Source organism: Centroberyx affinis, unplaced genomic scaffold (genome assembly GCF_046629955.1).
Source record: "Centroberyx affinis isolate AG114_WGS23_722 - 3 ecotype Tasmania unplaced genomic scaffold, CSIRO-AGI_Caff_v1 ptg006392l_1, whole genome shotgun sequence".
Classification (NCBI taxonomy): Eukaryota; Metazoa; Chordata; class Actinopteri; order Beryciformes; family Berycidae; genus Centroberyx; species Centroberyx affinis.
In genome coordinates this window covers 1-11,516 of record NW_027283247.1, presented here as the reverse complement: position 1 = coordinate 11,516, position 11,516 = coordinate 1, and the positions used below count along the sequence as shown (strand labels likewise).

The 11,516-nt window shown below is 38.0% G+C and overlaps 2 protein-coding genes across 2 annotated transcripts; both read right to left on the bottom strand.

Moving 5' to 3' along the window:
• Nucleotides 1-208: 208 nt before the first annotated feature.
• On the bottom strand, nucleotides 209-3,362 carry LOC139638480 (E3 ubiquitin-protein ligase TRIM35-like). Its single transcript, XM_071512622.1, has one exon. It carries the CDS (start codon nucleotides 3,235-3,237, stop codon nucleotides 1,810-1,812), a length of 1,428 nt encoding a protein of 475 aa, XP_071368723.1. The 5' UTR covers nucleotides 3,238-3,362; the 3' UTR covers nucleotides 209-1,809.
• Nucleotides 3,363-7,759: 4,397 nt separating this feature from the next.
• On the bottom strand, nucleotides 7,760-9,187 carry LOC139638482 (nuclear factor 7, brain-like). The gene has a single exon (XM_071512625.1). The coding sequence runs from the start codon at nucleotides 9,185-9,187 to the stop codon at nucleotides 7,760-7,762; it is 1,428 nt and encodes a 475-aa protein (XP_071368726.1).
• Nucleotides 9,188-11,516: the final 2,329 nt, after the last annotated feature.

Sequence of the window (11,516 nt, the reverse complement as noted above, 5' to 3'; positions counted from 1 at the left end):
TCTGCTCTAAATTAAAATGCAACTGTTTCATTTATTTTTGTTTTTACAAAGGTCCTTTTGTACAGTAGTGGGTTTTCCTTTTTGCAAAGAATCCTTCATATAAATCCCTGATATTTGAACCATGCATAAGTAAGTGATCAATCTGATGTAAATTATATTAAAATTTAGTCTATTAAGAGACAAAAGCATAATTGATTTTTGACTTTATTGGTGTTTGGTTGTTGTTACACAGTGAAAGAGTGAATCATAAAACATATCAGATCACTGTTCCACAGGATAAACCAAGAAACCCACAAAACTGAAATACTTCACCAGAAGATCCAGGAATATTACACAATAAAACTGATGACTGATGATGAAAGAAAGAAAAAATCACAAATATGAAACCAAGCAAATTGTAGTGTACAGTTGATATATACAATATTAATTGGAAACCAAGATGTTGCTGACTGGGCTAATTAGCAGTAATCTAACAAATAACAGTCTGTCACCTGATGATTTAATGATGTTTCATCATTTAGGAGTATCATCATCATTTAAACTTTATCTCATCATGTAGTCCCATTGAGAATCAAAATCTATTTTTTTTTTACAAACAAACTGACAAAGAGCAAAGTGCATGAGAAAATGTACAATTGCAATCAATTAATTAGGAAGTGCAATGTCAAAATGTGCTGTATGAGCACTCAAAGGCAGCAGTCACCATTTCTAATATATATTACCTAAACAAAGCATAAAGATACTAAAACAACAAACAGTTATTTAGTTTTGCATGTTTTGCAATGATTTCTAAGAAAAGGAAGAAAAGTACATGAAAGCCATTTTACCTAATTCAATTTGGACTTTAGGGACAATTAGCAAAACTAATTTCTGTGACCCTAGACAGTAATTTCCACCAGGTTTTCTGTAGATATAAAAGCCCAAATAATAAGGAGGCAGACCCAGAAGGACCTTGTTGATTGCAGAGTACCAATGAGACTTTGAGTGTAAAGGGCAGGCCAATAAAAGCCAATCATACAAGGTACAATGATGAGTCACTGTCAGTAATAAACTTCACAGATAGGTGATCAATCATTACACTGACAAGCCACATCTGCATAGTAAAACATGGCATGTTATCCAAAAAATATCTGTAAAAATTAAAAGTTGAGAGTGCTGAACTTATACACAAATGTTTTCTGGAAGTTCATAGATAGTTTGCCAATATATTGGATGGATTTGGTCATGTCAGGTTCTTCCATCACAGCTATATAAAACCTTGCAACAAAATTGTATTTTCTTTGCACATTTTCTTTATTCATTTAATCGTTAATCATTAATCTTTGTAAATTAATTCTTCATTTTAAGATAGTAATGTTTCCCAGTTTACCCTACCTCTGAATAGATGAGATGTGTCACCCTGCCTTAAAGAGCTACTGACACTAAAGAAAATTAATTAGTTTGGGTTTACATGCAGAGTTTTAGTCTCCCATCGTGGTCTAAATGCTGTTTCAGAGACTTTTCTACCCTGACAAGAGTAACATTTTGGGGGAATCACTGAGTCCTTATTTGTTAAAAATGAAAATGGACAATTTAAAGATGTTCAATATTCAATATTGACATAAAATATTGTCTATCGGCGACTTTAATCTAAAAATATTAGTATAGGCTTTACAAAACCTGTATCGGTCAGACCCAACATCAACCCATGATATTTTAGACATGAACAGGTAAAATCTCAAATGAGAAAACCCACAGTTTATACATACACACACACACACCACGCACACACACACACAAAAATACACACCTAACTAACATCCCTTAATATCACAGAGAAACCTCAGCTTGACAGACTTTGATATCAATGGTCTCTGCATCACCAGCCTGTGCAACACAGAAAAATGGGTAGAGTTTCTCAGTGAAAGTGTCATTATAGGTGAAGATATGAGTCTTGTCCTCAGAGTCATAGAAGGACAGCTCCCCCCTGTCATAGTCCAGCTGGACTCTGATCCTCTGGAGACTGTTCTTCACTGTGACGGTCTCATCATGCCCATTAGTGTATTTTCCACTGCGATGCATTAAACACCAGATTCCATATTCTGGTGTGGCAGATAACTCCCCCTTCCTGTCAACTGACTCTTTAGCCAAACCCACATTCCAGTCAGGATGATCTCCCACCTCCACCTCCCAGCTGTGTTTCCCTGAGCTGAAGCCCTCAGAGCCCAGAACATGGACATACTTAGTGTGTCTCTCTGGGTTGTCAGGGAGCTGTTGGTTTCTGTCTCCATTTGTCACACTGGTCAAGTCATCAGACAGATAGAGCCAGGGGCCTGCAGTGTTTGGGTCCAGAATGACAGGACTGAACTTGACCTTCCCCTTCATCTTCTCCCAGACTCTGAAGGACAGGTTGCCCAGGTGTTTGGCCACATCTATCAGCGCTCCTGAGACCAGTTGTGGATCTGACAGTGAGCACTGGGCTCTGGTGCTGGTCTGAGTGGGTTTATAACTGGTGAGGAATGGCACATTGTGTTTCTGCAGGTCTTCTTCAACAGCAGAGATACTGTCTGAGAGAGAGGAGATCTTCTCCTGAATGATCTTCATCTCTCTGGCGATAGTCTTCCCCTTCTGCTCCTCTTCCTCCCTCAGAGCCACCAGTCTGGCCTCCTCTTCCTCTTTCAGGAACTGGTGGAGCTTGTCGAACTCTGCTCTGATCTGCCTCTTTGTGGCCACCAGCTGTTTCTGGGAGTGTTCAACCACTTCGTTGTATGTCTTCTGAACCTCTTTGTGTTTGTTCCTCTTGTCCTGCAGAGACTTTAAGTCAGATTTCAGCTGCTCCTTCAGCTCACTGATTGCTTCTTCTATAGGAACCACCTTGTGACCGTGGTGGTGAGGGAACTCACAGACAGGACACACAGCTCTCTGTTCCTCCTTACAGAACAATTTAGGCTCGTCTGGATGTTTACTACACACCACCTCCACTTTCTCCTCTCCTTTATCTGTCTCAGATGACCCAGCTTTCTGTTTCCCAGTAAAGGAGTCAGCTAGTCCCTTCAGTGTAAAGTTGACATTTGGATCTTCCTTCGATGATTTTCTCTTACAAATGGGACAGTTTTTGTTTTTAGTTTGTTCCCAGAATTGTTTCAGGCAGCTGGAACAGAAGCTGTGGCCGCAGCTCAGAGACACAGGATCTCTAAAAGTCTCTGAACACACATGGCAACTCAGGAAACTTTCAACAACAGCAATTTTCTCAGCCATTTGCTTTGCTATCCAAAATATCTTTCAATAGCAAGACTCACCAAATCACATTCACTTCAACTTGCTGCTTACAATCCTCCAAATGTGTGTTTTCCAGTAGAGATCTCACACCCTGTAATGGCGTCTCCGCTCTGTTCAACAATGTCAGAATCTACTTTCAATTTCATTTACCTCTGTCATGAGTTAACTGTTAACAGTAATGGTGGGAAATGCTGCCATCTGACTTTTATTACCAGCAGGTGGTGTTGTTAGCATAATACCTTTCAGAGTTAAACATGTTATTGTGTACCTTGTTTATGTATATTAACTGTTTGACTGGTAAGGCTCATTCCTACAAAGACAAAAAATAAATAAAACAAAGAAAGATCCTATTTTGATGATACCTCAGGAAAACAGTTGCACCATAACAGTAACAAGGACAAGATTAATGTAAGGAAAGTGTTGTTGAATTATTGACTTTACTAACTTTACATTTCAAGTGTTTGGAACTGTTGTCAAAGCACAATTTCATGAAATATCAATGCCTTGGCCAAAGACAATAAAAAGGAGGGTAAACTTAGGCTAATTTGATTATTTACACATAAATTATAATACATATAACACAGAGAAGTGACTCTCACAGTTTCTGGTTGGCAGTGAGTGATGTAGCAGCAGCCTCATCAGACACAGTATAGAAAATACCAACAGAAATGACCAAAGTGGATTCTGAACTTTTAATCCCAATGTGTAATGTTGTACTAATGCTGTATATGTTTCTTCACATTGTGTGCAGCCTAACCTAATGTTTCCCTATATGGAAATAACAAGGAGAGGTTAGTGCGTGTCCCTTGCTTCTTTCATACTGTCTAAATAAAAAATAAAAATGCTACAGCTAATAAAAAATACTATAAACAAAAACAAAGAGATGTTGGTGCTTCAGTCCTGCTGCAACACACTGAGGAGTGAACAGTTGACAGCCCACACTAAGCCGGTTTTACAACATTTTTACTTTTCACCAACTGTAAATAGGTATGATATTCTTCTAATTCACCACCATGACTATAGGCTTATTTAATCCATAACATGTAGCTGTAGATCAAACCTTTTCCCCTTCATTTGATCTTCCTATCTGGTAACCCTTGCTGGTGTTATTCACTGCAATGCTGAATTACTAAGAATTATATTCTGCAATATAGGAGAGCTTGGAATAATAAGTTTCAGTTTGCATCAAGTGTTCAGGTGGTTCAGAGAGCCTTGCATGCTAAACCTACTTCCATTTTAGCCACATTCAGTTCTACTGCTGTAGTAGATGTTTAATCCTGATCTGTTTCCTTTTATTTTTTCCTTTCTTTTTTTGTCTCCCCTACACGTCTTATTATTGGATTAATATTTCTTTTAAACAAACAGAAAAGAAACAGATTCAATTATCCAATTTAAATTCTGTTTTTAAAAACAACTCATAAATGTGCTATCAATATCCTATAGGTGTTTTGAATATACAGTAGATATCACAGCAATTTCAACCACAAATAAAAAATATCAGCGGCATATGAATGAGTTTGTTTCTTTTCTTTTTTCTTTTCTTTTCTTTTCTTATTCTGAGTTAATCTTCTCTTCCCACCATTATGGACCAGTGCTACTCATTGTCAAGCTAGCCTGAATAAATAATACAAAAAGAACTCCCGTTTCAGCTTTCAAAGTAAAATGAAACTACATTAAAAATTATGACTTCCGGTAATAACTTTCAAAATAAAAGGCTTATCGATGAATATGTGTTGCAGTGTTTTGTGAATAATATAAAGCGTCAGAGTGAAAATAATGGATACATTTTAGTCTTAATCTGTAGTAAATTAAAATGCAGTTGTTGTTTTTTCCAAAATGTCTTTTTCACAGCATATATTCATAGTAATATAGACAGTGAAGTAGTGGCAGATAAACCCACCTAAATTCAGTTTACACATCTTTATATTTGTGGAACAGAGTTTACCCACCTTCTCAGTGAGAAATCTTTCATATAAAATCATAATATAAATATATATCATACAGTAAAGTAGAATCAAACTGATGTACATTATATGAGCATATAGTTAATTAAGTCTATTAAAGTCTATGTTTTTCTGAAAATATGATTTATTTTTAACTGTATTGGTGGTTGTTTGGAAGTCTTAGTCTAAACTGGAAAATGACTTTGCTCCCAAGGCAAAAACACTTCTCAACAAGAACAGGGACAGCAGTACAAGGCAGGGATGTTTTACTTGAGCTATTTACATATTTACAATATACAGCACTGATGGCTGTATATTTTTGATGGGCAGTCTTCATCAGGCAGCATTGAGGCAGAGTAGGAATTACGTCACTGTAAGTAGAGGTGGAGACAAAAAAAACGTGACCTGACTTCAGATTTACAATTAGCCTTCAACAATCTACAAAAGATTATGAAACACAATGACACATCAGTTATCAAGACAGAAACCGTAATGTGTACCAAATTAGTGTGGATAAAGTTAGTGCATAAAATCGGATTATTTCAGTTTCAAGAATCTGCAAATCAATATTGGGCTACTGCAAAAAGGAATATGATGCAAGGAGGGGTCACGGAGGCAAAATGCAAATCTGTCCCCTGTACTTCTTCTTCTTCTAATACAGGTCCAAAAGCAATAGCTCCCTCTAGTGGCAACAAGCAAGCCCTGGCTGTGTGGTCACTCACCCACCACCCTCAACTTCAGGTGTTAAGACTTAAAATGTTCAAAAAGGCAGAAGACAATTGATTACTACCTCAAATTAAGAAATGTAAATTGACTTATTCTGGATTTGGTTTGATAGCCAAGTCATGTCAACAGTCACAGTGTGTATGTAGGGTGTAGTCCTTTCAAATGCTGGCCCAAATTCCAACATTGTTTGTCCATTTATTGATTTATGTACTGCCAAAAGAAAGAGCGGAGGCCAGCAGGACATGATGATGCTGCACAGGTGAGCAGTAAGTTTAGTCTACATTTTACAATTGCTTTGTACTTTTTCCTGTACTGTTAATTGGAGCAGGGATCAGCAGCTGATTCTATACAGGTGAGGAGTAATTAGCTGGCCAAATAGCAACAGGATAAGATGACACTGAATTTTATATTCTACTTGATATTAAGCTTGTTACTGATAATTTCACCATTACTTTTCACTTTTTCTGTATTGTCAATAGAAAGAACCCTAACCCTAATCCAAGAACAGAGAGAGCTTCTGCACAGGTGAGGAGTTCCTGGGACAGCTAAAGGAAAGGGTTAAATATTCTGCTTTCTATTTAGCTACGGTTAGGCTTCATAAAATTAGCTGGTTGACAGTCATGGCATTTATTACAGTTACAGGGATACTGACTATTGGGATACAACTGTACTGTTAATAGGAGCAGGGAGCAAACTGTTAAGAACAGGCCTACGTGTTATACTGAATAAGCCTCTAGTATCTCATTAGTTTGTTGAATCTTTTGCAGGATGCATTTAAAAATCAAATTGAACTGGATTACTCCATAAAGCTGAAAAAAAACACAAAACACCAAGCTCCGCCTCTGTAGACATCGCCACATCCTAAAGAACACATAAATAAATGATAAATGATAATGATTTCTCTGCACTTTCTTTGACAAGGCAAAACTTAAACGCATTATGATTATGTCCTTTATTTTTCAAGTGCACAGCTAGTGGGGAGCGTTCATCCATCTGTTTTACTGCACCTTTGCCTGATGAAGACCTTCCATCAAAATGCATAGTGCATGATTGTGAGCCATCTATGCTACATGCAAATAGTTAAAGTAAAACATTCCTGCTTTGCACTGCTATCCCTGTTCTTTTTTTCAGTGCATGAACAAAAATTCCAATTCCAGTGAATTAATAGGTAAGTACGCTACAATATAAAAATTAACTAATAAATCTGGACTAAACATGTCTTCTTACTGAGATTGCATCAGGATCCTTCAAAACTCACTTTGTCAAAATGAAAATAGGTTTGTTTTGAAAGTTTTTGCAATGAGTTCTAAGAAAGGAAAGAAAAGGGCATTTTGCCTAATTCAGTTTGGACCTTAGGGACAGTTAGCAAAAATAATTTCTGTGACCCTGAGGACCCAGACCCACTTTGGCAGTTTTTATGAACTTGACAGTGATCTTTTTTTACAGTAAATGCTTTTAAAGTATTGGCTTGTTAATTAGGCAGTTGTGGGTAAAATGTCAGACGTCTTTGTTATGCTGGAACAGCAGCTTAGTCACTTGTTAATATTATGTTACAATGTATCCACAATCTAGTAGCCTAACACTTATTCATTCCCAAATACACAACGACATAAAAAAATAAAGTACAAAACGATTTAACAAATATTTTCTATCGGTGTCTTCACTCTAAAATATCAGTATCGGCCTTCAAAAACCCATATCAGTCAAACCCTAATATCAACCCATGATATCTTAGACATTTATAGGTAAAATCACAAATGAGCAAATCCACAGTTTACATGCACACACACACACACACACACACACACACACACACACACATATCAGTGACATTACTGTAACATCAGTGAAGCCTCCACTTGCCGGACTGTGATATCAATGGTCTCTGCATCACCAGCCTCTACAACACAGAAATATGGGTAGAGTTTCTCAGTGAAAGTGTCTCTGTGAGTGTAGATGTCAGTCTTGTCCTCGTAGAAGGACAGCTCCCCCCTGTCATAGTCCAGCTGGACTCTGATCCTCTGGAGACTCTGCTTCACTGTGACCATCTCATCAAGCCCATTAGTGTATTTTCCACTGTCATACCATAACAACAAGTTTCCATATTCTGTTGAGGCATCTGTTTTCCCCTTCCTGCCAGCTGACTCTTTAACCAAACCCACAGTCCAGCCAGGATGATCTCCCACCTCCACCTCCCAGCTGTGTTTCCCTGAGCTGAAGCCCTCAGAGCCCAGAACAGTGGCATTGTTAGTGTGTCTCTCTGGGTTGTCAGGGAGCTGCTGCTCTGTGTCTCCACATCTCACACTGGTCAGGTCATCAGACAGATAGAGCCAGGGGTATGCAGTGTTTGGGTCCAGAATGACAGGACTGAACTTGACCTTCCCCTTCATCTTCTCCCAGACTCTGAAGGACAGGTTGCCCAGGTGTTTGGCCACATCTATCAGCGCTCCTGAGACCAGTTGTGGATCTGACAGTGAGCACTGGGCTCTGGCGCTGGTCTGAGTGGGTTTATAACTGGAGAGGAATGGCACATTGTGTTTCTTCAGGTCTTCCTTCACAGCAGAGATACTGTCTGAGAGAGAGGAGATCTTCTCCTGAATGATCTTCATCTCTCTGGTGATAGTCTTCCCCTTCTGCTCCTCTTCCTCCCTCAGAGCCTCCAGTCTGGCCTCCTCTTCCTCTTTCAGGAACTGGTGGAGCTTGTCGAACTCTGCTCTGATCTGCCTCTTTGTGGCCACCAGCTGTTTCTGGGAGTGTTTAATCAGTTCGTTGTATGTCTCCTCAACCTCTTTGTGTTTGTTCCTCTTGTCCTGCAGAGACTTTAAGTCAGATTTCAGCTGCTCCTTCAGCTCACTGATTGCTTCTTCTATAGGAACCACCTTGTGACCGTGGTGGTGAGGGAAATCACAGACAGGACACACAGCTCTCTGTTCCTCCTTACAGAACAATTTAGGCTCTTCTGGATGTTTACTACACACCACCTCCACTTTCTCCTCTCCTTTATCCGTCTCAGATGACCCAGCTTTCTGTCTCCCAGCATGGGAATCAGCTAGTTCCTTCAGTGCAAAGTTCACATATGGGAAATCCTTTGAAGATTTTCTTTTACAAATGGGACAGTTTTTGTTTTTAGCTTGTTCCCAGAATTGTTTCAGGCAGCTGGAACAGAAGCTGTGGCTGCAGCTCAGAGTCACAGGATCTCTGAAAGTCTCTGAACACACATGGCAATTAAGGAAACTTTCAAGTGCAGTTTTCTCAGCCATATGCTTTGGTATTCAAATTATTTTTCAATAGAAAGACACACCAGAACACATTCCCTTCAACTTACTGCTTACGATCCTTCAAACATGTCTTGTTCAGTAAGGATCTCACACACTGTAATGGCGTCTCTGTTCTGTTCAACAATGTCAATGGCTGCTTTCAGTTTCCCTTACCTCTGTCATGGGCTAATTATTAATGGAAGGAAATGCTGCCATCTGATTTTGTTACCAGCAGATGATGTAGTTTGTCTGATGCCTTTCAGAGTCAAACCTTTTACAGGGAATTCAATACATTTGTCTTTGTTCATGTTAACAATTTCACTGTTCTCGGAAGAAAAAACAAAAATAAAAGGAAGAAAGTCTTTGTAGTCATCATGTAATAATGACTACCAAGACTTTCTTCTTATATATATATATATACAGTATATATATATATATATATATATATATATATATATATATATACTATACATTTACGAGAATAATGTGAAAATGTTTCGCTAGTTTTAAAAAGATGAGATACTTCCTCCTGTACATGACCTGTCTGTTACTAACCAGTTGGATGTTAATTTAGGCTAATTTGCACCTATATATCTGCTGTTACCCTGATGGACATTGTATCTCACAAGAAATCTTCTTCTTGTCCCCTAGATATTGTTCTGTTTTGTCTATCCAAAGTCTTGCAGAAAGTCATCAACAGGCAAAATTCCAGTGCAGTTTCCGCCTCTGCCACAGCACAGACTCCGCTCTACTGAAAGTCACTAATAACCTCTAGCAGCTGATAATGGTCTATGCTTAATTTTAATTCTCCTTGATCTGAGTGCTGTCTGTGATATAATTGACCATACCATTTTAATTAATCTTGTTAAAGATTATGTGGCTATTACAGACAGCGTCCTTGATTGGTTCTCATCCTATCTCTCAAACAGACAGTTCTTTGTTGGTTTAGGTAACTTATTGTCCTGCGCACATGTGAAATTTGGTGTACCTCATAGCTCAATTTTGGGTCGTATTGTTAGTGGTGACCCATTTTAGTCACCAGTTTTTCTTTTTTTGTTGTAATAATTTCCCTTTTTAGATTAGTATTACTTTTAAACAAATTTAAAATAAAAAAGATGAAACTATCCAATGTAAAAAAAAATTTTTAATGACACAAAAAGTGCTATCATGTCCTAAAGCTGTTTTGAATATACTGTAGATATCATTTCAACCACAAATAAACACTGTACAAGTGGCAATGAATTTTTGTATTCATAGTTCTTCTTCTTACAATACCACATATATGATTACTATTCAGAATGTAATGAAGCTGAAGAACACACTAAACTCACTCCTCCTTTCTCATCTTGGCTGGTTTATTGTAGTTAGGTTGAATTCTTGCCTGTGGACAAGACTACTGCACAACCTTGGAAGCAAAGGTTGAAGTTATGTCAGCATTGGGTAAAAGCCAACAGACCACATTTTCACAAGTCGTACACCAAAGGCCTACTGCATATCTGCTGTTTCTTTCCACAAATGAAATACAAAAATGATTTTTCCAGAAAGATAAATGTGAATGTCTATATTTGTGAGCAACAGGAATTGCTACCTGATTGGTTCTAAAATTATAGTACTACATTCACTTGATGGTAACATGAAAAAAAAAAAAACATTGGTCAGAGGTAGAGCTGCAACGATTAATCGATTAATCGATTAGTTGTCAACTATTAAATTAATCGCCAACTATTTTGATAATCGATTAATCGGTTTGAGTAATTTTTTAAGAAAAATAAGTCAAAATTCTCTGATTCCAGCTTCTTAAATGTGAATATTTTCTGGTTTCTTTACTCCTCTATGACAGTAAACTGAATATCTTTGGGTTGTGGACAAAACAAGACATTTGAGGACGTCATCTTGGGCTTTGGGAAACACTGATCCACATTTTTCACCATTTTCTGACATTTTATAGACCAAACAACTAATCGATTAATCGAGAAAATAATCGACAGATTAATCGACAATGAAAATAATCGTTAGTTGCAGCCCTAGTCAGAGGAGAAAAGCTGGCATTGTTCCGTCAAGTATACTATGATCACAGCTTCGAATTAGTTGGTACATAAAAGAGTCCCATCGCTACCACTCCATCAATCTAAATGTTGCCGGCATTCTTGGTCACAAGGACGACATAAACTAATTTGTGCCAAGAATCTTGCCACTCCGACACTTGAGTGCATCAGCTTCGGCTGGCCTCCAACTGGGACAAGAGTATGTGAAATATAACATAATAACAAATCTAATATAAGAAATCTATGATTGAGGCCATGGAGGAGATATCTGGGGACACCGAACTGAT

Bases quoted from the DNA above. Each gene is read 5' to 3' on its own strand.
- LOC139638480 (XM_071512622.1), bottom strand. From the start codon at position 3,237: ATGGCTGAGAAAATTGCTGTTGTTGAAAGTTTCCTGAGTTGCCATGTG.
- LOC139638482 (XM_071512625.1), bottom strand. From the start codon at position 9,187: ATGGCTGAGAAAACTGCACTTGAAAGTTTCCTTAATTGCCATGTGTGT.